The sequence below is a fragment of the Ranitomeya variabilis genome, chromosome 4 (genome assembly GCF_051348905.1).
Source record: "Ranitomeya variabilis isolate aRanVar5 chromosome 4, aRanVar5.hap1, whole genome shotgun sequence".
In the NCBI taxonomy this organism is placed as follows: domain Eukaryota; kingdom Metazoa; phylum Chordata; class Amphibia; order Anura; family Dendrobatidae; genus Ranitomeya; species Ranitomeya variabilis.
The window spans coordinates 441,043,034-441,065,511 of NC_135235.1; the positions used below are offsets into that span (position 1 = coordinate 441,043,034).

A 22,478-nucleotide genomic window follows, 5' to 3' on the forward strand; every position below is an offset into this window, starting at 1 on the left:
ATAGCTGGTTTTTGGTCATTCTGCCTCACAAAAATCGGAATAAAAAGCGATCAAAAACTGTCACGTGCCCGAAAATGTTACCAATAAAAACGTCAACTCGTCCCGCAAAAAACAAGACCTCGCATGACTCTGTGGACCAAAATATGGAAAAATTATAGCACTCAAAATGTGGTAACGCAAAAAACATTTTTTGCAATAAAAAGCGTTTTTTAGTGTGTGACGGCTGCCAATCATAAAAATCCGCTAGAAAACCCGCCATAAATAGTAAATCAAACCCCCCTTCATCACCCCCTTAGTTACGAAAAATTAAAACATTAAAAAAATGTATTTATTTCCATTTTCTCATTAGGGCTAGGGTTAGGGTTGGGGCTAGGGTTAGGGCTACAGTTAGGGTTAGGGTTGGGGCTAAAGTTAGGGTAAAGGTACCTTCACACGAAGCGACGCTGCAGCGATAGCGACAACGATGCCGATCGCTGCAGCGTCGCTGTTTGATCGCTGGGGAGCTGTCACACAGACCGCTCTCCAGCGACCAACGATGCCGAGGTCCCTGGGTAACCAGGGTAAACATCGGGTTGCTAAGCGCACGGCCGCGCTTAGTAACCCGATGTTTACCCTGGTTACCAGCGTAAAAGTAAAAAAAACAAACAGTACATACTCACCTGCGCGTCCCCCAGCGTCTGCTTCCTGACACTGACTGAGATCCGGCCCTAACAGCAGAGCGGTGACGTCACCGCTGTGCTTTCACTTTCACTTTAGGGCCGGCGCTCAGTAAGTATCAGGAAGCAGACGCTGGGGGACGCGCAGGTGAGTATGTACTGTTTGTTTTTTTTACTTTTACGCTGGTAACCAGGGTAAACATCGGGTTACTAAGCACGGCCCTGCGCTTGGTAACCCGATGTTTACCCTGGTTACCAGTGTAAAACATCGCTGGTATCGTTGCTTTTGCTTTCAAACACAACGATACACGGCGATCGGACGACCAAATAAAGTTCTGGACTTTATTCAGCGACCAGCGACATCACAGCAGGATCCTGATCGCTGCTGCGTGTCAAACTAAACGATATCGCTAGCGAGGACGCTGCAACGTCACGGATCGCTAGCGATATCGTTACAAAGTTGTTTCGTGTGAAGGTACCTTTAGGGTTTGGATTACATTTACAGTTGGGAATAGGGTTGGGATTAGGGTTAGGGGTGTGGTTAGGGTTACAGTTGAGATTAGGGTTAGGGGCGTGTTTGGATTAGGGTTTCAATTATAATTGGGGGGTTTCCACTGTTTAGGCACATCAGGAGCTCTCCAAATGCGACATTGCGTCCGATCTCAATTCCAGCCAATTCTGCGTTGAAAAAGTAAAACAGTGCTCCTTCCCTTCCGAGCTCTCCCGTGCGCACAAACAGGGGTTTACCCCAACATATGGGATATTAGCGTACTCAGGACACATTAGACAACAACTTTTGGGGTCCAATTTCTCCTGTTACTCTTGGGAAAATACAAAACTGGGTGCTAAAAAATAATTTTTGTGTTAAAAAAAAAAAAGTAAATAAAAAAAAAATAAATATATATAGAGAGAGAGAGAGCAGTGATGTTTTTGGCTTTTCGCTTGGCAACACGGACTTTCAACTCCCTCCAAAGGTTTTCTATAGGGTTGAGATCTGGAGACTGGCTAGGCCACTCCAGGACCTTGAAATGCTTCGTTGCCCTGGCGGTGTGCTTTGGATCATTGTCATGTTGAAAGACTCAGCCACGTTTCATCTTCAATGCCCTTGCTGATGGAAGGAGGTTTGCACTCAAAATCTCACGATACATGGCCCCATTCATTCTTTCATGTACCCGGATCAGTCGTCCTGGCCCCTTTGCAGAGAAACAGCCCCAAAGCATGATGTTTCCACCACCATGCTTTACAGTAGGTATGGTGTTTGATGGATGCAACTCAGTATTCTTTTTCCTCCAAACACGACAAGTTGTGTTTCTACCAAACAGTTCCAGTTTGGTTTCATCAGACCATAGGACATTCTCCCAAAACTCCTCTGGATCATCCAAATGCTCTCTAGCAAACTTCAGACGGGCCCGGACATGTACTGGCTTAAGCAGTGGGACACGTCTGGCACTGCAGGATCTGAGTCCATGGTGGCATAGTGTGTTACTTATGGTAGGCCTTGTTACATTGGTCCCAGCTCTCTGCAGTTCATTCACTAGGTCCCCCCGCGTGGTTCTGGGATTTTTGCTCACCGTTCTTGTGATAATTCTGACCCCACGGGGTGGGATTTTGCGTGGAGCCCCAGATCGAGGGAGATTATCAGTGGTCTTGAATGTCTTCCATTTTCTAATTATTGCTCCCACTGTTGATTTCTTCACTCCAAGCTGGTTGGCTATTGCAGATTCACTCTTCCCAGCCTGGTGCAGGGCTACAATTTTGTTTCTGGTGTCCTTTGACAGCTCTTTGGTCTTCACCATAGTGGAGTTTGGAGTCAGACTGTTTGAGGGTGTGCACAGGTGTCTTTTTAGGCTACGTTCACACGTTCCTTTTTTTCATCCTTTTTTTTTCAGGTCCTGTTTTGAAAAACCGCAGCTAAATTCAGCGCTGATTTTAGCTGCGGTTTTTGATCCTTTTTCTTCTGCGGATTCCACTGCGGGTTTCCAAATGCAGTTTCCTATTGGGGCTGCTGGAAACCCGCAGCGGAATCCGCAGAAAGAATTGACATGGTACTTCTTTTTTCTGCAGGCAAAACCGCTGCGGATTTGCCTGTGGAAAAAAGGATCGTCGGCACAGCGGGTCCTGTTTTCCATTGGGTTACATTGTACTGTAACCTACATGGAAAACTGCTGCGGATCCGCAGCAAAAACCGCACCGTGTGAACATAGCCTAATACTGATAACAAGTTTAAACAGGTGCCATTACTACAGGTAATGAGTGGAGGAAAGAGGAGATTCTTAAAGAAGTTACAGGTCTGTGAGAGCCAGAAATCTTGATTGTTTGTTTCTGACCAAATACTTATTTTCCACCATAATATGCAAATAAAATGATAAAAAAACAGACAATGTGATTTTTTGGATTTTTTTTTCTGTTTGTCTCCCATAGTTGAGGTCTACCTATGATGTAAATTACAGACGCCTCTCATCTTTTTAAGTGGTGGAACTTGCACTATTGCTGACTGACTAAATACTTTTTTGCCCCACTGTGTATGTATATATAATATATATATATATATATATATGTATATATAATATATATATATATATATATATATATATATATATATATATATATATATATATATATATATATATATATATATATATATTTATTTTATTTTCACAGCTCTGCATTATAAACTGTAGTGAAACACTTGGGGATTCAAAGTTCTCACAACACATCTAGATAAGTTCCTTGGGTGGTCTAGTTTCCAATATGGTGTCACTTATGGGGGGTTTCTACTGTTTAGTTACATCAGGGGCTGTGCAAATGCAACGTGACGCCTGCAGACCAATCCATGTAAGTCTGCATTCCAAATGGCTCTCCTTCCCTTCCGAGCTCTGCCATGCACCCAAACGGTGGTTCCCACCCCCCCCACATATTGGGTATCAGAGTTCTCAGGACAAATTGGACAACAACTTTTGGGGTCCAATTTCTTCTCTTACCCTTGGGAAAATAAAAAATTGGGGGCGAAAAAATCATTTTTGTGAAAAAATATGATTTTTTATTTTTACGGCTCTGCATTATAAACTTCTGTGAAGCACTTGGTGGGTCAAAGTGCTCACCACACATCTAGATAAGTTCCTTAGGGGGCCAACTTTACAAAATGGTGTCACTTGTGGGGGGTTTCAATGTTTAGGCACATCAGGGGCTCTCCAAACGCAACATGGTGTCCCATCTGAATTTCAGTCAATTTTGCATTGAAAAGTCAAATGGCGGTCCTTCGCTTCCGAGCTCTGCCATGCGCCCAAACAGTGGCTTACCCCCACATATCGGGTATTGGCGTACTCAGGACAAATTGTACAACAACTTTTGGGGTCCATTTTCTCCTGTTACCCTTTGTAAAATAGAACAAATTGGAGCTGAAGTAAATTTTTTGTGTAAGAAAAAAAAAAAAAAGTTAAATGTTCATTTTTATTTAAACATTCCAAAAATTCCTGTGAAACACCTGAAGGGTTAATAAACTTCTTGAATGTGGTTTTGAGCACCTTGAGGGGTGCAGTTTTTAGAATGGTGTCACACTTGGGTATTTTCCATCATATAGACCCCTCAAAATGACTTCAAATGAGATGTGGTCCCTAAAAAAAAAAAAAATGGTGTTGTAAAAATGAGAAATTGCTGGTCAACTTTTAACCCTTAACTCCCTAACAAAAAAAAATTTTGGTTCCAAAATTGTGCTGATGAAAGTAGATATGTGGGAAATGTTACTTATTAAGTATTTTGTGTGACACATCTCTGTGATTTAATTGTATAAAAATTCAAAGTTAGAAAATTGCTAAAATTTCAAAATTTTTGCCAAATTTACGTTTTTTTCACAAATAAACCAGGTAATATCAAAGAAATGTTACCACTATAATGACGTACAATATGTCACGAGAAAACAATGTCAGAATCACCGGGATCCGTTGAAGCGTTCCAGAGTTATAACCTCATAAAGGGACAGTGGTCAGAATTGTAAAAATTGGCCTGGTCATTAACGTGCAAACAACCCTTGGGGGTAAAGGGGTTAAAATGATTCCAGTGGGGAAGTAATTTGTTTGGTGGTTTGTGTAATCTTTGTGTGAAGTTTTCATTTTAAAGGGAATCTGTCACCTCATTTTTCGCATATAAGCTGCGGCCACCGCCATTAGGGGCTTATCTACAGCATTTTGTAATGCTGTAGATAAGCCGCCAATGTAACCTGAAAGATAAGAAAAACAAGTTAGATTATGCTCACCCAGGGGCGGTCCCGCTGCAGTCCGGGTCCAATGGGGTCGTAGGTCCAGGTCCAGCACCTCCCATCTTCATGCGATGTCGTCATCCTCCTTGATTCATCTCGCGGCTCCTGCGCAGGCGAACTGATTTCTCCTGTTGAGGGCAGAGTAAAGTACTGCAGTGCGCAGGCGCCGGGCCTCTCTGACCTTTCCCGGTGCCTGCGCACTGCAGTACTTCGATCTGCCCTCAGCAGGGCAGAGAATTGCGCCTGCGCAGGAGCCGCGACAGAAGCAAGAAAGAGGACGTCATCGTATGAAGATGGGAGGCGCTGGACCTAGACCTGTGATGCCCATCGGACCGGACCGCCCCTGGGTTAGTATAATCTAACTTGTTTTTCTTATCTTTCAGGTTACATCTGGGGCTTATCTACAGCATTACAGAATGCTGTAGATAAGCCCCTAATGGCGGTGGCCGCAGCTTATATGCAAAAAATGAGGTGATAGATTCCCTTTAATGATATCTTCGTGCATCGGGGAGGGCCTGTGGCTCTGGTCCCTTATTCATCCTCCTGTGTGATTGACAGGTTGCTGATCTCGCAGTGACCAGTCTATTTTAAATATCGTGCTGGCACAATAATTGCTGTGGTCTCCAAAAAAAAAATTGTCTCCAACAAAATGGTGCTGGTGATGCATGCGCTGTTGCATCTCCAAGTTATCCACTTTGTTCTTAAAATGCGCATGCGCCACCCACTGCCTTCACTAGCAAGGTGTTCGGAGCAGCTGTGATATACTTTATATCTTTTCTTCGATGCGCACACTGTATGCAGAGGAGTGGGAGTGTGCTGAATAGATGACGTATATTGCTGCTTTTGCGCATGCCAAGATTAAAAACAAAGGGAATAACTTGAAGGTGCCTTTTTTTGGAGACAATATTTGTTTTTCAGATGCCACAGGATATACTGTGCCAGTGCGATATTTAAAATAGGAGGCATGTCATTGACGGATCAGTAACCCATCATTCACACAGGAGGATGAGTAAGGGACCAGAGCACCAAGAAAAGGCCATGACCACACACAGACCTGTCCAAATGCAAAAAGATATCATTAAAGAGATTGTCCACTACTTTTACATTGATGGCCTATCCTTAGGATAGGTAATCAATGTCTGATCGGCTGAAGTCTGACATCTGGCACCCCTGCCGGTCAGTTGTTATCAGCGACTGCCAGCCGGATGTACTTTCTTGCAGAGCTGGCCATCTACTTGTAGTAGCTGGGGCTTGGAACTGCACATCCGCCTCCTATTCAAATCAATAGGAGTCAGATGAGTTGTAGCCTGCAGGAGCCAGTGTGAGTAGACCGCCATCTCCTCAAGTAAGTACTTCCAGATGATGACAACACTGATAACAGCTGACTGGCAGGGGTGCCAGGTGTCGGACCCTGGCTGAGCAGGCATTGATGACCTATCCGTACCGTCACATTAAGCGACGCTGCAGCGATATAGACAACGATGCCGATCGCTGCAGCGTCGCTGTGTGGTCGCTGGAGAGCTGTCACACAGACATCTCTCCAGCGACCAACGATGTCGAAGTCCCCAGGTAACCAGGGTAAACATCGGGTTACTAAGTGCAGAGCCGAGCTTAGTAACCCGATGTTTACCCTGGTTACCAGTGTAAATGTAAAAAAAAAAAAAACACTACATACTTACATTCCGGTGTCTGTGGCGTGCCCCGGTGTTCTGCTTCCCTGCACTGTGTAAGCACCGGCCCTAAAGCAGAGCGGTGACGTCACCGCTGTGCCCTGCTTTACGGCCGGCCGGCGCTGACACAGTGCAGGGAAGCAGACGCCGGGGGACGCGACAGACATCAGAAGGTGAGTATGTAGTGTTTGGTTTTTTTTACATTTACAATGGTAACCAGGGTAAACATCGGGTTACTAAGTGCGGCCCTGCGCTTAGTAACCCGATGTTTACCCTGGTTTCCAGTAAAGACATCGCTGGATCGGTATCACACACACACACCGATCCAGCGATGTCAGCGGGTGATCCAGCGACGAAATAAGGTGCTGGCCTTCTAGCTCCGACCAACGATATCACAGCAGGATCCTGATCGCTGCTGCGTGTCACACAACGATATCGCTAGCCAGGACGCTGCAACGTCACGGATCGCTATCGTTATCGTTGTTAAGTTGTTCAGTGTGAAGGTACCTTAAAGGGAACCTGTCACCTGAATTTGGCGGGACCTGTTTTGGGTCATATGGGCGGGGTTTTGGGGTGTTTGATTCACCCTTTCCTTACCCGCTGGCTGCATGCTGGCCGCAATATTGGATTGAAGTTCATTCTCTGTCCTCCGGAGTACACGCCTGAGCAAGGCAATATTGCCTTGCGCTGGCATGTACTCCGGAGGACAGAAAATGAACTTCAATCCAATATTGCGGCCAGCATGCAGCCAGCGGGTAAGGAAAGGGTGAATCAAACACCCCAAAACCCCGCCCATATGACCCAAAACAGGTCCCGCCAAATTCAGGTGACAGGTTCCCTTTAAGGATAGACCAACAATGTAAATCTAGTGGACAACCTCTTTAAATGAAAACTTCACACAAAGATTACACAGAGAGCACCAAACATAAACCGCAGTATAATCAGTATCCCAGCACCAATATGGCTGTGTACTGTTCTTTGTAAAATCCTACAAGTTCTCTTTTAAACTAGTATCACGTGCACTGTTAGTTTTTCTTGCAGTTTTTGTAATTCTCTTTTAGAAAGCCGTTCATAGAATTACCAACACTTCTGTTCTTATATATGCCCATTTTGAAAGTGCTACTGTTTCATGATAGTGATGCATGACAGTCTTCATTGCTGGTTGTATATGATGACACTGTATTGATAAATAATATTTTCCTCCTTACATAATCAAGTTTAAGCAAAATAATACCGAAGATGTTATGCTGCCTTACTTCCCGATCTGTACAAGCGCATTAAATGCCACTCCCTTATACATCAATATAATAAATGTCAAGTGCAGGATGTCAGTTCTTGTGTCGTTAGCAGAATATTATCTCCGTGGTAACTTCACTGTTTACTTTGACTGATTTGATTTTCCTATAATTTGCCTAAATGATCATATAAATAAAGGGACATAATTGGAGAATAATTACCGTATCAACCCTCCACAGATGGCAAAACCATTTTTTTTTTCTTTTTTGGACAATTCTTACAGTACATTTTAATAAAAATAGTATTTTAGGGGGTGATTTTCAAACTGATAACACTTTAAATTCCCTTTTGCCTTTCATGCTTGAGTGAAAGGGGTATTTTACAAAATGTAATGTTCTTTTGAAAACACCAGTGCCTTCATAACTTTCCAATACATGCTGTACTATGCACAGATGAACTTACTGTGTGCAATCTGTGTCGTGCTTTCTCCATTGTTCACAGTATTGAGTAAAGAGTTCAGACTTGCATCACCTTGTGTAAGGCTAGATTTCTCGGAACTCTTTGCATGTTCACCTTTGCTTTATAGTCTTTTGTGCTCGCTTGGCTGCACTGATACAAAATGAGTAGCTTGGGCAGAAAGACATGAACAGTGCTACTGCACCTGAGAGCACGTTTCAGTCAGGATGGGCAAACTGCACATACAGACAACACGCTGTAGACGCAGTGGTGCAAATGTGCATGCCCGACCTACAGTACCTAACAAGAACCACTGGAGGACATGTCCAGTAGAAAAAGGCATAAACTCCTGGTTAGTTTAGGGTATATTGAGGGGTTCATTGTAGGCAAATGGTAACTTTTGAAAAATTAATATATTTAACTACATTCATTACCCCTTTGACCCTCCAAAATCATTATGTCTTGGAGGGAGTGCAGATGTATGGAGTGGTCCAAGAGCTGAGCCTACGCCACACTAGACATATGCTAGCTTTATTACGAATCCAGTACTCTGCCAGTGATTGTAATATTCTGCTCTCACGGTCTGTGGCATTTATGCCATCTTGCCTGGCATGTGTTCCAGGTGCCCATCACCCCCATGCAGCTATTGTTGGGAGCCATTGGTTGCTATGGGAGCTGGAGGCCTGCTGCAGGCCCCTTTTGATGCCATGTTGGTACTCCACCGGCTGTGTTTTATAGAAGACCTTTATTAAGACTATACTATTACAAAAAATAATTCAAAAAGAAAAAACATAAAAATTTGAATGACCCACCTACTTTTTCCCAGTTAAAAATAAAGAAATGTTAAAAATGAAAAATAAAATAGATATTTGGTATTGCTATATTGGTAAAAATCCAGTCTATCAATATAAAAAAAACTGTTTAACCTGTATGGGAAGTGTCGCAGAGAAGAAAAAAAAAATCTACCACTGAGCACGCAAATAAAAACAAGCCATTTATAAGGCTGGGTGCCCACGGTCCGGAAGTAGCAGCGCTTTAGACGCAGAGCATGTGTTTTTGTTTTGCTTTTTTGTTTGTTCTTTTTTATTTTTTTAAATTTAAGATCTTTTAGTGAGATGTTTCTATGACGGGTAGGCAATTTATTTTCCCTAGGGGCCACATGAGAGACTGTTCTGGAGGGCTGAACCTACCTGCCGTACTTAATTTTGCCTACTATTGTTTTTAAATTCATTTTTACCACTTAATATTGAGCACAATTAAGTCTGGTGACTTGCTTCTACTGTTATTACTTGCTACTATACAGCTTATTGTTACATATTCTCAGCAGAAGCAGCTAATCAAAACAATATAATTGACCTTTTTTTAAAAATTTTATACGAGACAGTAACAGCGAAGCATGTAGGGTGGGGTCCTGAGCATGTCACTCGAGCACCGGTGATATTTGCTGCATACCCGAGCAACCAATGCAAACTGGAGTAACTAACACAATTAATGATTACCTATTCAATATGACGACCTAATGTTATCAAATTCTGTGTCGTACTTGTGGCTTCAAAATGCTCACTATACCCCTGCATAAAATCCTTGAGGGGTGTGGTTTCCAAAATCGTGTCACTTGTGAGCGTTTTCCACTGTTTAGGCATATCGGGGGCTCTCCAAACGTGACATGGCATCCGTCATATGGTGCATCTTCCCTTCTGAGCCCTCCCATGCATCCAAACAGTAGATTTCCCCCATATATGGGGTATCGGTGTGCTCAGGAGAAATGGCACAACAAATTTTGGTGTTAATTTTCTCCTGTTACTCTTGTGAAAAAAAAGTTTGAGCCTAAAGTTAATTTTTTTGTGAGATAATGTAACTGTTCATTTTTTTTTCTTCTACATTGCTTCAGTTTCTAAGAAGCTACTGAAGGGTTAATGAACTTCTTGAATGTGGTTTTGAGTACCTTGAGGGGTGCAGTTTTTACTTTTGGGTACTTTGTCGTATAGACCCCCTCAAAGTCTTTTCAAATGTGAGGTGGTTCCTAAAAGAAATGTGTTTTGTAAATTTTGTTGGAAAAATGAGAAATCCCTGGTCAACTTCTAACCCTTATAACTTCCTAACAAAAAAAAATAGTTGCCAAAATTGGGCTGATGTAAAGAAGACCTGTGTGAAATGTTATTTATTAATGATTTTGTTACACAACTCTCTGATTTAAGGGCATGAAAAAATGTGAAAACTGCAAATTTTCAACATATTTGCCATATTTCTATTTTTTCATAAACGCAAGTCATATCGAAGACATTTTACTACTATCATGAAGTACAATATGTCCCCCCCAAAAAAAAAATCTGAGAATAAGTGGGATCTGTTGAAGCCTTCCAGAGTAACCACATAAAATGTCACTGATCAGAATTGTAAAATGTGACCTGGTCGTTAGGTCAAAATTTGTTCGGTCACTAAGTGATTAATATCTCTGATTGCGGACTAAAAATTGAATCCTTAAAAAAATATTCACTAAGTTGAGACTAAGATCTGTCCTGCAATGTGCTGCTCACTCGGGTACAGAGTATGTTAGTCTGTTAGTTTATTTCTCTTCTAAGCAGCTCTATAAGCAATCTTCCATTCTCTACGTGCTAGCAGAGATTTTGAAAGCTGTGAGTAATTGAAACACATAATATTCTAGAGGAGATGTATTAATGTCGCATTACTGGCAGTAGTTCTGAGTGAGTATATCAGCAGTGACTCAGGAAAAGATAATAAACAGAGAAAGTTATTAGTGTTAATAGCAAAGATGGCATAACTTGGTATAACGTAGTCACCCATAACATGTTTTTATCAGAAGTGAATAAGGTGAATAAACTTTGATCATCTTTCTCTAGTCCCCAGTGACTTGACGCCTCAGGAAAGAGAGGAACTGGAGAACATCCAGCGTAGGAAGCAGAAACTGCTGGAAGATATACAGGTGAATGTTCTCATTTGTTATAAGGTTTCTCTGGAATGTATTTATTTGTGTCACAGCTCTTAAAGGGAACCTGTAAGCAGGATTGTGCACAGTAACTTACACACAGTGTCAGGTTGACACAGTTATACTGATTAAAACGATACATTGATTGATGAAATCTAGTGGTTGTTGTTTAATCTTTTCAGTTTTGAATCAATGGTATGCTCGTGCCCTGGGGCGGCCTGTGGGTGGTTCTTCATGTGGTCCTTTGATTAGCTATTCATAATAGTAAGCATAACACCAAAGCCCATTTTCCTCATATGAGGAGCGGGCAACACTCCACACCATAGAGAACCATTTTGATCATGCAGCAGTTCAGCAGCATGTAGATTAAGAAGTATCAAATAGTCACAAGATAAAATTAAGATACTTTATTTCAACAAATATAAAATTTAACAGACAAAACCAATAATATTAAAAAGGGGTGCCTCAAACCATAGAACACCCCTTGTCTTGTAATTTAGACAAATCTCCTGAATATGTAATCATATTGCACAGACAAATTCTGACTGTTTCACATTGAAAGAATCCCCATATCTGCATGGAACCCAGACAAATTCGCAGACATATAAAGAAGTGGGTTTACATATTTGCATACCCCACAAAGACAGTTACTCCTAGGGAAATGTGTGTATACATAGTGGTTGAATTGGCTATCAGATTAATGCCCTGGTGTCTGCAAAAGAATGGATCCAGCAGATATGGTATTAGTGCAAATATATAAAGTGTCAGTGCAGATGTGCTCAAATATGCATATTACCTGTGTCTGTACTGCTGAAAGCGTGGAAGCCAAGTGGCGCTCGGTCTCCCCTAATCTCCCCACAGGTGAGACAGCGTGCCATTTGACTACCACTCTTTCAGCAGTACGGACAAGTAATGTTTTAAGTTCGAGTCATCTCCATGCTGTTATATTCTAAAACACGTTGACCCAATGTACAACCAGCAAGTATACTTTGGACTGTGTTTACGTCTTTTACCTTGTTCTAAATGTTATTGAGATACCGTTTTCTTTTTTTTTTTCCCATGCACTCTTGTTTGAGTCACTACTTGTAGCACAATTAGTTAAATTTGTTAAAATAAATAAAAATAAGTACAGAAAAAAGCACTGATTTATATAGCACACTAACATCTATCTATCTATCATGTTCCTCATCACTATCTATCTTTGAACATCTTTATCGTACAAAAAGTTTTTATTGCGTGATGTACAAAAATAAACTGCTGAACAGTTCAATCTCACCGTTACATATAACATATTTGGTGAACACATTTAACATCTTATACTTAATTAGTAGAGGTTAACATTATTTAACTTCAGCAATTTGTCAACAGAATAGAGAGAGAAAAATAAACTGTAAAGAAAATCTCGTCACGGAAGACAATATACATTAGGAGAGGAGTGAGGGTAACACAAGAGGAAAATGGAAGGACTTTCCATGTACTTTGAATAGCCGACTAAATGCTCCATTTCCCCTTTTCCTCTCCTCACTGTCCTTTAAAATAGAGAGGTTATCAAAGTTTTAAATGCAGATGAGCCTCTGAAAGAGATCCAAGGCAGCCAGACTCTCATGTAATTATACGAGTCTGCCTGTAGCCAACTACCTATGCACACAAAGGCCAACGTAGCCAACGATTAGAGATTATACGTTATTCCATGTGAATCAAGTTATCCACAGACTCAACCCACGCCAACTTAGATTGGATAGCAGTTGATCTCCAATGTCTGGGGATAATCTGTCTTGCCATTACTAAAAAATATTCTAAAAAGCCTTTTTTTGACAGTGGAAATGGACAAAGGCTGAATCGAGAGTAGACGCTTCTGGAGTATTTTGAAGCTTGGTACCAAAAAGCTTGTTTAAAGAAGTAAAAAATTCCTGTCCAGAGTCTGGAGATTTGAGGGCATGACCACCAAATATGGGTCATATTGCCAATGGCAGAGTCACACCTCCAGCACTTGTTTGAGACATTGGAGTCCTGTACCACCTGGATATGATCCTGTAGTGAGTCTTCTGGATATGGCATGACTTGGAGTGCTTATGAGTAAGATCAAAAGCCCTTTTCCACTCTGATGATGAGAAAGATCCATCAAGCTCTTGTTTCCAAATAAATTGGAATGGGGCTAGGGAGTTTAGGGTCTCCACCCTCTTCAGCAGGCCGTACATCAAAGAGACACTATGGGAGGGGAGTTATTCCCCGATACAAAGTTTTGTACTGGTCGTGTCCAGTTTTCACGGCAAGGGATTGAATAGAAGACTATGAATACTGTGGTACTCCAACCAGGCCTGGCCGCAGGGCTGGGTTTTAAGCCACCTAAAAAGTTTTCACTCCATGTCTAACAATGATACACCAAGCAATTTGTGAGGGAGGAAGATAATGAAGTTTGGCTCCAGAATACTGGAACACTTGGATTTTAGGTAGATTTTAAAGGGTATTTTGAGCACCATGTATCACATAAGAGCAAGAGTCATAAAGTGTGTGAAAACAGGATGATTGGCTTTTTTTAGGAGCAGGAAGAAGGACATGACATAAGAAAAGTACAAACTTAGAGGAGGAAAAGGGAGGAAGTACAGTGGGAAATCTGGAAAGTCATTGGCTTCTTTCCCAACCCACTTGAAATTGCTAATAGACCTGTGAGTGATGCCACATAACATTTTACAATTTGGACCATTGCCTCGTTATTGATGCAAAGCATGTATTGTTGTACAGTCTCCATGGCCCATCTTAGTTTATTTAAACTTTTTTGTTTTGCATTCACAACAACTTAAGTATCTTCCATAGAACAGCCATTTTACTGAATTAATCCGATCCTAGCTGAGCTTGAATCCTTGGTCTCATTATATTACATTTCATGCGGCCATACTTCACATAATAAATCCCTTAATGAAATTTCCCACCCAACCCCTATAACTCATGTGACTCAAATGCACTTGGTGCACTATTCAGTAGAAGATCAAGGCATCCACCCTGTCTTCATAAAAAGGGAGAGGAGCCCTTCAGGCATCCCTGTAAATGATAGTTTTCTCGTGACTCACAGTAGTCAAACATTGCCTCTCAAATAACTCTAGCTACCACTAGGTTTTCCAGAATCATATCCCTAAATGGAATGGAGTTATGAGATCTATAATCTTCTACATAGAAATATTCTTTAACCCCTTCATGACGAAGCCCTTTTTTCGATAAGTTTGTTTTTTGCTCCCCTCCTTCCCAGAGACATAACTTTTTTTATTTTTTTTCATCAATATGGCCATGTGAGGGCTTTTTTTTTTTTTTTTTTTCTTTTTGCAGGACAAGTTGTACTTTTGAATGACACCATTGGTTTTACCATGTCGTGTTCTCAAAAAAAAAAGTGCGGAGAAATTGCAAAAAAATGCAATTCCACAACTGTTTGTTTGGATTTTTTTTTAACATGTTCACCAAATGCTAAAACTGACCTGCCATTATGATTCTCCAGATCATTACGAGTTCATAGACGCCAAACATGTCTAGGTTCTTTGTTTTTTTTTAAGTAGTGAAAAAAAATCCAAAGTTTTGTTTAAAAAAAAAAAAAATTGCGTCATTTTCCAATACCCGTAGTGTCTACATTTTTAGTGATCTCGAGTTGAGTGAGGGCTTATTTTTATGCATGCCGAGCTAATGTTTTTATTGATATGATTTTGGTGCAGATATGATCTTTTAATCGCCCTTTATTGCATTTTAATGCAATGTTGCGTCGGCCAAAAAAACATAATTCTGGCGTTTTGACTTTTTTTCTTGTTACGCCGTTTAGCGATTGGATAAATTCATTTTTTATATTGATAGATCGGGCAATTCTGAACTCGGCAATACCAAATATGTGTATGTTTGTTTATTTTTTTGTTTGTTTGTACTTTGAATGGGGGGCTGATTTGAACTTTTATATTTTTATTTTTTTAATTTTAACCCGTTTCCGACCTATGACGCAGCGTATGTGTCATGAAAACCTGTGCCAATCCGACCTGTGACGCAGCATATGCGTCATGGTCGGTTTGCAGTACTGCAGGTCGGGTGAAAGGGTTAACTGTAATTTCACCCGACCTGCAGGGACAGGGGGAGTGGTACTTGAGCCCGGGGGGGGGGGGGGTGGCTTCACCCCCCCATGGCTACGATTGCTCTGATTGGTTGTTGAAAGTGACGTTTCACTTTCAATCAGAGCAATCGTAATATTTCACCAATGAAAATTGGTGAAATATTACAATCCAGCCATGGCCGATGCTGTAATATCATCGGCCATGGCTGGAGACCAGTATCTGCCACCGATCAACCGCCCCGTCCTCCGTCCAGTCCTCTGCTGTCCTCCGCCCTCCTGTCCGCTCCCCCCACAGTCCGATCTCAACCCCCGTGCTCCGATCCCACCCCCCCATATTTACCAAGCTCCGGTGTCCCTCCTGGTGTCCGTCCGTCTTCTCCATGGGCACCACCATCTTCCAAAATGGCGGGCGCACTGCACCGGCCGGCAGTTTCATTCCAGGTACATTTTGATCGCTGTCATAGGTTCTATCACCGCAATCAAAATAAAAAAAATAATAAATAAACCCCCCCATTATCACTCCCATAGGTAGAGACAATAATAAAATAAAGAAAATATATTTACTTTTATTTTTCCACTAGGGTTAGGGTTAGGGTTAGAACTAGGGTTAGGGTTAGAACTAGGGTTAGGGTTAAAACTAGGGTTAGGGTTAGAACTAGGGTTAGGGTTAAAACTAGGGTTAGGGTTAGAACTAGGGTTAGGGTTAGAACTAGGGTTAGGGTTAGAACTAGGGTTAGGGTTAGAACTAGGGTTAGGGTTAGAACTAGGGTTAGGGTTAGAACTAGGGTTAGGGTTAGAACTAGGGTTAGGGTTAGAACTAGGGTTAGGGTTAGAACTAGGGTTAGGGTTAGAACTAGGGTTAGGGTTAGAACTAGGGTTAGGGTTAGAACTAGGGTTAGGGTTAGAACTAGGGTTAGGGTTAGAACTAGGGTTAGGGTTAGAACTAGGGTTAGGGTTAGAACTAGGGTTAGGGTTAGAACTAGGGTTAGGGTTAGAACTAGGGTTAGGGTTAGAACTAGGGTTAGAATTAGGGTTAGGGTTAGAATTAGGGTTAGAACTAGGGTTAGGGTTAGAATTAGGGTTAGAACTAGGGTTAGGGTTAGAATTAGGGTTAGAACTAGGGTTAGGGTTAGAATTTGGGTTAGGGTTAGAATTTGGGTTAGGGTTGCAATTAGGGTTTGAATTAGGGTTGCAATTAGGGTTAGAATTAAGCTATGTGCACATGGTGCGGATTTGGCTGCGGATCCGCAGCAGATTGGCCGCTGCGGATTCGTAGCAGTTTTCCATCACCTTTACAGTACCATGTGAACCTATGGAAAACCAAATCCGCTGTGCCCAAGGTGCAGAAAATACCGCTCAGAAATGCGTTGTATTTTCCGCAGCATGTCAATTCTTTGTGCGGATTCCACAGTGTTTTATACCTGTTCCTCAATAGGAATCTGCGGGTGAAATCCACACAAAAAAACACTGGAAATCCGCAGGTAAAACGCAGTGCGTTTTACCTGCGGATTTTTCAAAAACTGTGCGGAAAAATCCTCACATGAATCTGCAACGTGGGCACATAGCCTTAGGGTTGGAATTAGTTAGGGTTGGAATTGGGGTTAGGGTTGGAAATAGGGTTAAGGTTAGGGGTGTGTTGGAGCTAGGGTTAGGCTTGTGGTTATGGTTAGGGTTGGGATTAGGGTTAGGGGTGTGTTCGGGTTAGGGTTCTGGTTAGGGTTGGGATTAGGGGTGTGTTGGGGTTAGGGTTGGGATTAGGGTTGTGGTTAGGGGTGTGTTGGAGTTAGGGTTGTGATTAGGGTTATGGCTAGAGTTGGGATTAGGGTAGGGTTGTGATTAGGGTTATGGCTAGAGTTGGGATTAGGGTAGGGGTGTGTTGGGGTTAGTGGTGGAGTTAGAATTGAGGGGTTTCCACTGTTTAGGCACATCAGGGGTCTCCAAACGCAACATGGCGCCACCATTGATTCCAGCCAATGTTGCGTTCAAAAAGTCAAATGTGCTCCCTCGCTTCCGAGCCCCAACGTGTGCCCAAACAGTGGTTTACCCAAACCTATGGGGCAAATGCATACTCAGGAAAAATTGCACAACAACTTTGGGGGTCTAATTTCTCATGTTACTCTTGGGAAAATAAAAAAGAATGGGGAATGAAAACTTATTTTTGTGGGAAAAAAAGATTTTTTATTTTCACGGCTCTGTGTTTTACATTTTTGTGAAGCACCTGGGGGTTCAAAGTGCTCACCACACATCTAGATAAGTTCCTTGGGGGGTCTAGTTTCCAAAATGGGGTCACTTGTGGGGGGTTTCTACTGTTTAGGCACATCAGGGGCTCTGCAAATGCAACGTGACGCCCACAGACCGATCCATCAAAGTGTGCATTTCAAAACGTCACTACTTCCCTTCAGAGCCCTGACATGTGCCCAAACAGTGGTTCCCCCACACACACACACACACACACACACACACACATATGGGGTATCAGCGTACTCAGGACAAACTGGACAACAACTTTTGGGGTCCATTTTCTCCTGTTACCCTTGTGAAAATAAAAAATTACTTGTTAAAAAATAATTTTTGAGGAAAGCAAAATGATTTTTTATTTTAACGGCTAAGCGTTATAAACTTCTGTGAAGCACTTGGGGGTTCAAAGTGCTCATCGCACATCTAGATTAGTTTCTTGGGAGGTCTAGTTTCCAAAATGGGGTCACTTGTGGGGGAGGTCCAATGTTTAGGCACACAGGGGCTCTCCAAACGCGACATGGTGTCCGCTAATGATTGGAGCTAATTTTCCATTCAAAAAGTCAAATGGCACGCCTTCCCTTCCGAGCTCTGCTGTGCGCCCAAACAGTGGTTTCTGACCACATATGACGTATCGGTGTACTCAGGAGAAATTGCCCAACACATTTTTTAGGATCCATTTTATCCTGTTGCCCATGTAAACATGAAAAAATTGAGGCTACAACATTTTTTTGTGGGGAAAAAAAAAAAGTACTTTTTTCTTTTTTATGGATCAATTTGTGAAGCACCCGGTAGTTCAAAGTGCTCACTATGCATCTAGATAAGTTCCTTGGGGGGTCTAGTTTCCAAAATTGGGTCACTTGTGGGGGAGCTCCAATATTTAGGCACACAGGGGCTCTCCAAACGCGACATGGTGTCCACTAAAGATTGGAGCCAATTTTTCATTCAAAAAGTCAAATGGCGCTCCTTCGCTTCCAAGCCCTGTCGTGCGCCCAAACAGTGGTTCCCCCCTCACATATGGGGTATTGGCGTACTCAGGACAAATTGTACAATAACTTTCGGGGTCCACTTTCTCCTTTTACCCTTGGGAAAATTTTAAAAATTGTTGCTAAAAGATGATTTTTGTGACTAAAATCTTAAATGTTAATTTTTTCCTGACATGTTGCTTCTGCTGCTGTGAAGCACGTGAAGGGTTAATAAACTTCTTGAATGTGGTTTTGAGCACCTTGAGGGGTGCAGTTTTTAGAATGGTGTCACTTTTGTTTTTTTTCAGCCATATAGACCCCTCAAACTAACTTCAAATGTGAGGTGGTTCCTAAAAAAAAAAATGGTGTTGTAAAAATGAGAAATCGCTGGTCAAATTTTAACCCTTATAACCTCCTAGCAAAAAAAAAAATTTTTGTTTCCAAAATTGTGCTGATGTAAAGTGGACATATGGGTAATGTTATTTATTAACTATTTTGTGCCACATAACTCTGGTTAGCAGAATAAAAATTCTAAATTGGAAAATTGGAAATTTGGCTAGAATTTTGAAAATTTTGCATTTTTTTTTCACTAATAAACGCAAAAATTATCGACCTAAATTTACTACTAACATGAAACCCAATAAGTCACGAAACAACAGTCTCAGAATCGCTAGGATCCGTTGAAGCGTTCTTGAGTTATTACCTCATAAAGGGACACTGGTCAGAATTGCAAAAAATGGCCAGATCATTAAGGTCAAAATAGGCTGGGTCATGAAGGGGTTAAAAAACTTTTTTTTTTTTTTTTTTTTTTTTTTTTAATTTACACTTGGAATGCTTCAATAGTCTCTAAGGGAGACTAAAAGCTGCCATAACCCGATTGGCTCTGCCACATACAGGCGATGACCAGATCACCAGGCGGTGCTCATAGCAGTCCGACAGTGATAACCATAGAGGTCTGCTGGAGACATACCGACCCATCAGTGACCCACGATCACATGACGGGGTCACCGATGGGTGGGATTTCCGACGTTCTTGCCGGAGGCACGTGTTAAATGCCGCTGTCAGTTTGACAGCGACATTTAATGGGTTAACAGCTGCGGGTGGTTCGCGATTTCACCTGCGGCTGTTGTGAGCACATGTCAGCTGATTTGAAATCCAACATGCTTGGCCCTTATTTCAATTCTGCTGTTAGGGAACAGTAGGAACACTCACATAATCATTAGTATACCAGGTACTTCAACTGAAATTGGCGGCTTCTGCTGACTGTCATCTAATGTGTGTTTACACCTTAGAGGGATTACGGCAACATTTGTTTTCCAGAGCCCAACGATCTTCCGTTTCCTGGCTTCCTGCTTGTAAGGGGGAGCAGAATGCGTCTGACAGTTCAGACCAACAAAATCATATCACTGCTGGTCTAAATGCTGCACCAATGTTTTAAGGTTCCTTTGCAGAATGTATTGAGTGCAGGAACTAAGGCTGTCTGGATCCAGTGGCTGGTAACCTAGGCAACGAGCAGTACAAAAAAATAATGGAGAGGATTTTATTAACAAAATTGTAAGGTTGCTTAGTTTTGCAATCAGTTTACAATTTTATGTGAGAATAATCCTTTAGAATTACTGAAGTTTTCAATTCAATGTAGAACAGTGAGTACAATGGATCAAAAATGTTAGCAGATCCTATTGATGCACTAGCTACAAGATAAGTTTGATCTGTGAAATTACATTCAGTTCACTAATCCGTAATAATAGTTGACCCTTCCGACATGGTGATGTAGTGGTACTCGCCGAAGGGCCTGTGCTGCTTCTGGCACCTTGCCATACCCATACTCATAAAGGATCAAGTAAGTAATGTACCATAATGAAACAGATAACAGCATAGCTGTGCTACAACCTGTGTGGGCTTCATTTCAAAGGGTTAGTGACGTTAAAATATTGGCAGACTTGGGTCAGGTTAAGAAAATTTAACTTTATGAAAAAGTTAAAGGTAAAGTGCTTTTTTTATATAATGAATAGTTGCGCTTAATTTATCATTTGATATTTTTTTTATTCAGAGACTCAAAGAGGAGATAGCAGAAGTTACAAATGAAATCGAAAATTTGGGAAGCCTGGAAGAGAGGTAAGCAAGATCTTCTATTGGTACACAGTTCACTATACAGTGAGCGTGGCTGTAGTCACTCCCTGGCCCATTTAATATTGACAGCTTGCCCTTCAGCTTGTGTGTACACTGTATGGTGAGCAAACACTGTTACAACCTGCTGCACCGCCCCGTTAGCTAGAAGCAAGCGGCTACAAGGAAAATTTCCTGTAGCTGCTTCTCCAGTATTCATGATTGGGACACTATTTTCCTGCAGATTACAACTATATCTGCAAGTAAATGGCATTTCTGGATGTAATAAGTTCCTTTTTAAGTCTTATATGGCACATTGCAGTGAGGCGCAGAACAGGCAAAAAGATGGAGTAAGAGTGCAGTCAACGAAAGCTTATCAAATAATATCATGTTGCTAGAAAGTCTGTTCATATCACAGAATAACTTATAATATAAAGACATTTGAAGCGTTGGTTATTAGAAGGGGTTCTGATTTCTAAAAAAAATAACCTTTTAAGAACTTGAAAATGTTGTAAAAAATATGTACTGTAACTAGTCTATAATATGCTTATTAGACATCTGCTGCCTTTCTGTAATATTAACTGTCAAATGCTTAACAGGAAGAATATGCAAAAGAATAAACAAGTTGCAATGGGAAGAAAAAAGTTCAATATGGATCCTAAAAAGGTATGTAGCTTTTCATATTAGTATGGTTCTTGGGTGGCTCCTGACCTGCATTCATCTATCATGGATTAGTCATAAAAATAAAAATCTTTGAATTTTTTTCTAGACTAGGATCCAGTAAGCAGCCCTGGCAATCCTCTGTCATTGTGTCCCCAATCTGTGGCTCACGGCTGTCTGCCAGCTTGATGCATTAGCACCAGGTATAGCAAACGGCTATGAAGAGCAGGTCTCCAGATGGTGACTTTTGTGAATGGCCAGTATAGAAGAGCAGATCTGGATGTGCATATACTGGCTTTGTGGGTTTAGAGATAATTTAAGTATTGTAAGCTGGAGATAGGATACTTAGTCAGAGGCTGATTCAACAGTGTGATAGTGGTGCTTGATGCAAGAATATTCAATGGGGGTAAGGTGGAAACCCCTGGATCTAGGTATAAAGCCTCAGTGTGATTTCTGTGGGAAAGCTTTGGCTGTCATTATACTGTTCATGGCCGCTCTGGGTGTCCCTACTGCGAGGTGGAGCGGGAGTGAGATGTCCCTACCCGGGGGACAGGTAGGCGTCTGGATGTGGCTTGCTACCCTCTCAGTGTAAGAAAGAGAGCAGTGGTCCCCTACATGTGAAATGAGTGGGTGACCATCTAATACATTTTAGTGCCAGGTCCACTTGCTTCCTTTTTTTTTTTTTTTTTTTTTGTAGAGGCTTTCTGCTATGACTTTGAGCAGGCCTGCATAACATAAGGGCCGCGGCCTGTGGAGCTGTCTGAGACACACCACTTTCTTCCTTTTTTTTCCGGAATGCGATTCCCCCGCGGAAAAGAACGCAACATGTGCACAAAAAATGCAGAATGCATTCTAATAATAGGATGATTAATGTATGCTTTTTTTGCAGTTTTATCGCGTTTTTATAGCGAAAAACCGCAAAAAAAAAAAGAGAAAATCCTGAATGTGTGCGCACAGCTTTAAGGTTTGAAGTGACTTTGGGGGTCCTATATTTTTTAAAGCTTCTAAAAGCGATACCATTTTGAAATTAGTACTCACCAACATATTGAAAACTGCTGTCAGGTAGTTTATTTACCCTTCAGGTGATTTTTCAGGAATGAATGCAAAGTGACATAACAGGAATGAAAAAGTGTATTTTTACCACTTATATGTCGCTAATTTCTGAACAGGCTACTGTAGCCGGGAGACTCTAAGGCTGCAATTTGGCCGTG

The 22,478-nt window shown here is 41.6% G+C and overlaps 1 protein-coding gene across 3 annotated transcripts in view; it reads left to right on the plus strand.

Moving 5' to 3' along the window:
• CYTH1 (cytohesin 1) overlaps positions 1-22,478 on the plus strand; it is an 83,450-nt gene that overhangs the window by 37,725 nt on the left and 23,247 nt on the right. For all 3 annotated transcript variants that reach the window (XM_077251469.1, XM_077251468.1, XM_077251467.1), the window contains 3 exons: positions 11,135-11,217; positions 20,552-20,616; positions 21,207-21,273. In XM_077251469.1, the coding sequence (XP_077107584.1) occupies positions 11,135-11,217; positions 20,552-20,616; positions 21,207-21,273 (215 nt within the window). Of the gene's footprint in view, positions 1-11,134; positions 11,218-20,551; positions 20,617-21,206; positions 21,274-22,478 lie in introns of those variants that run through there.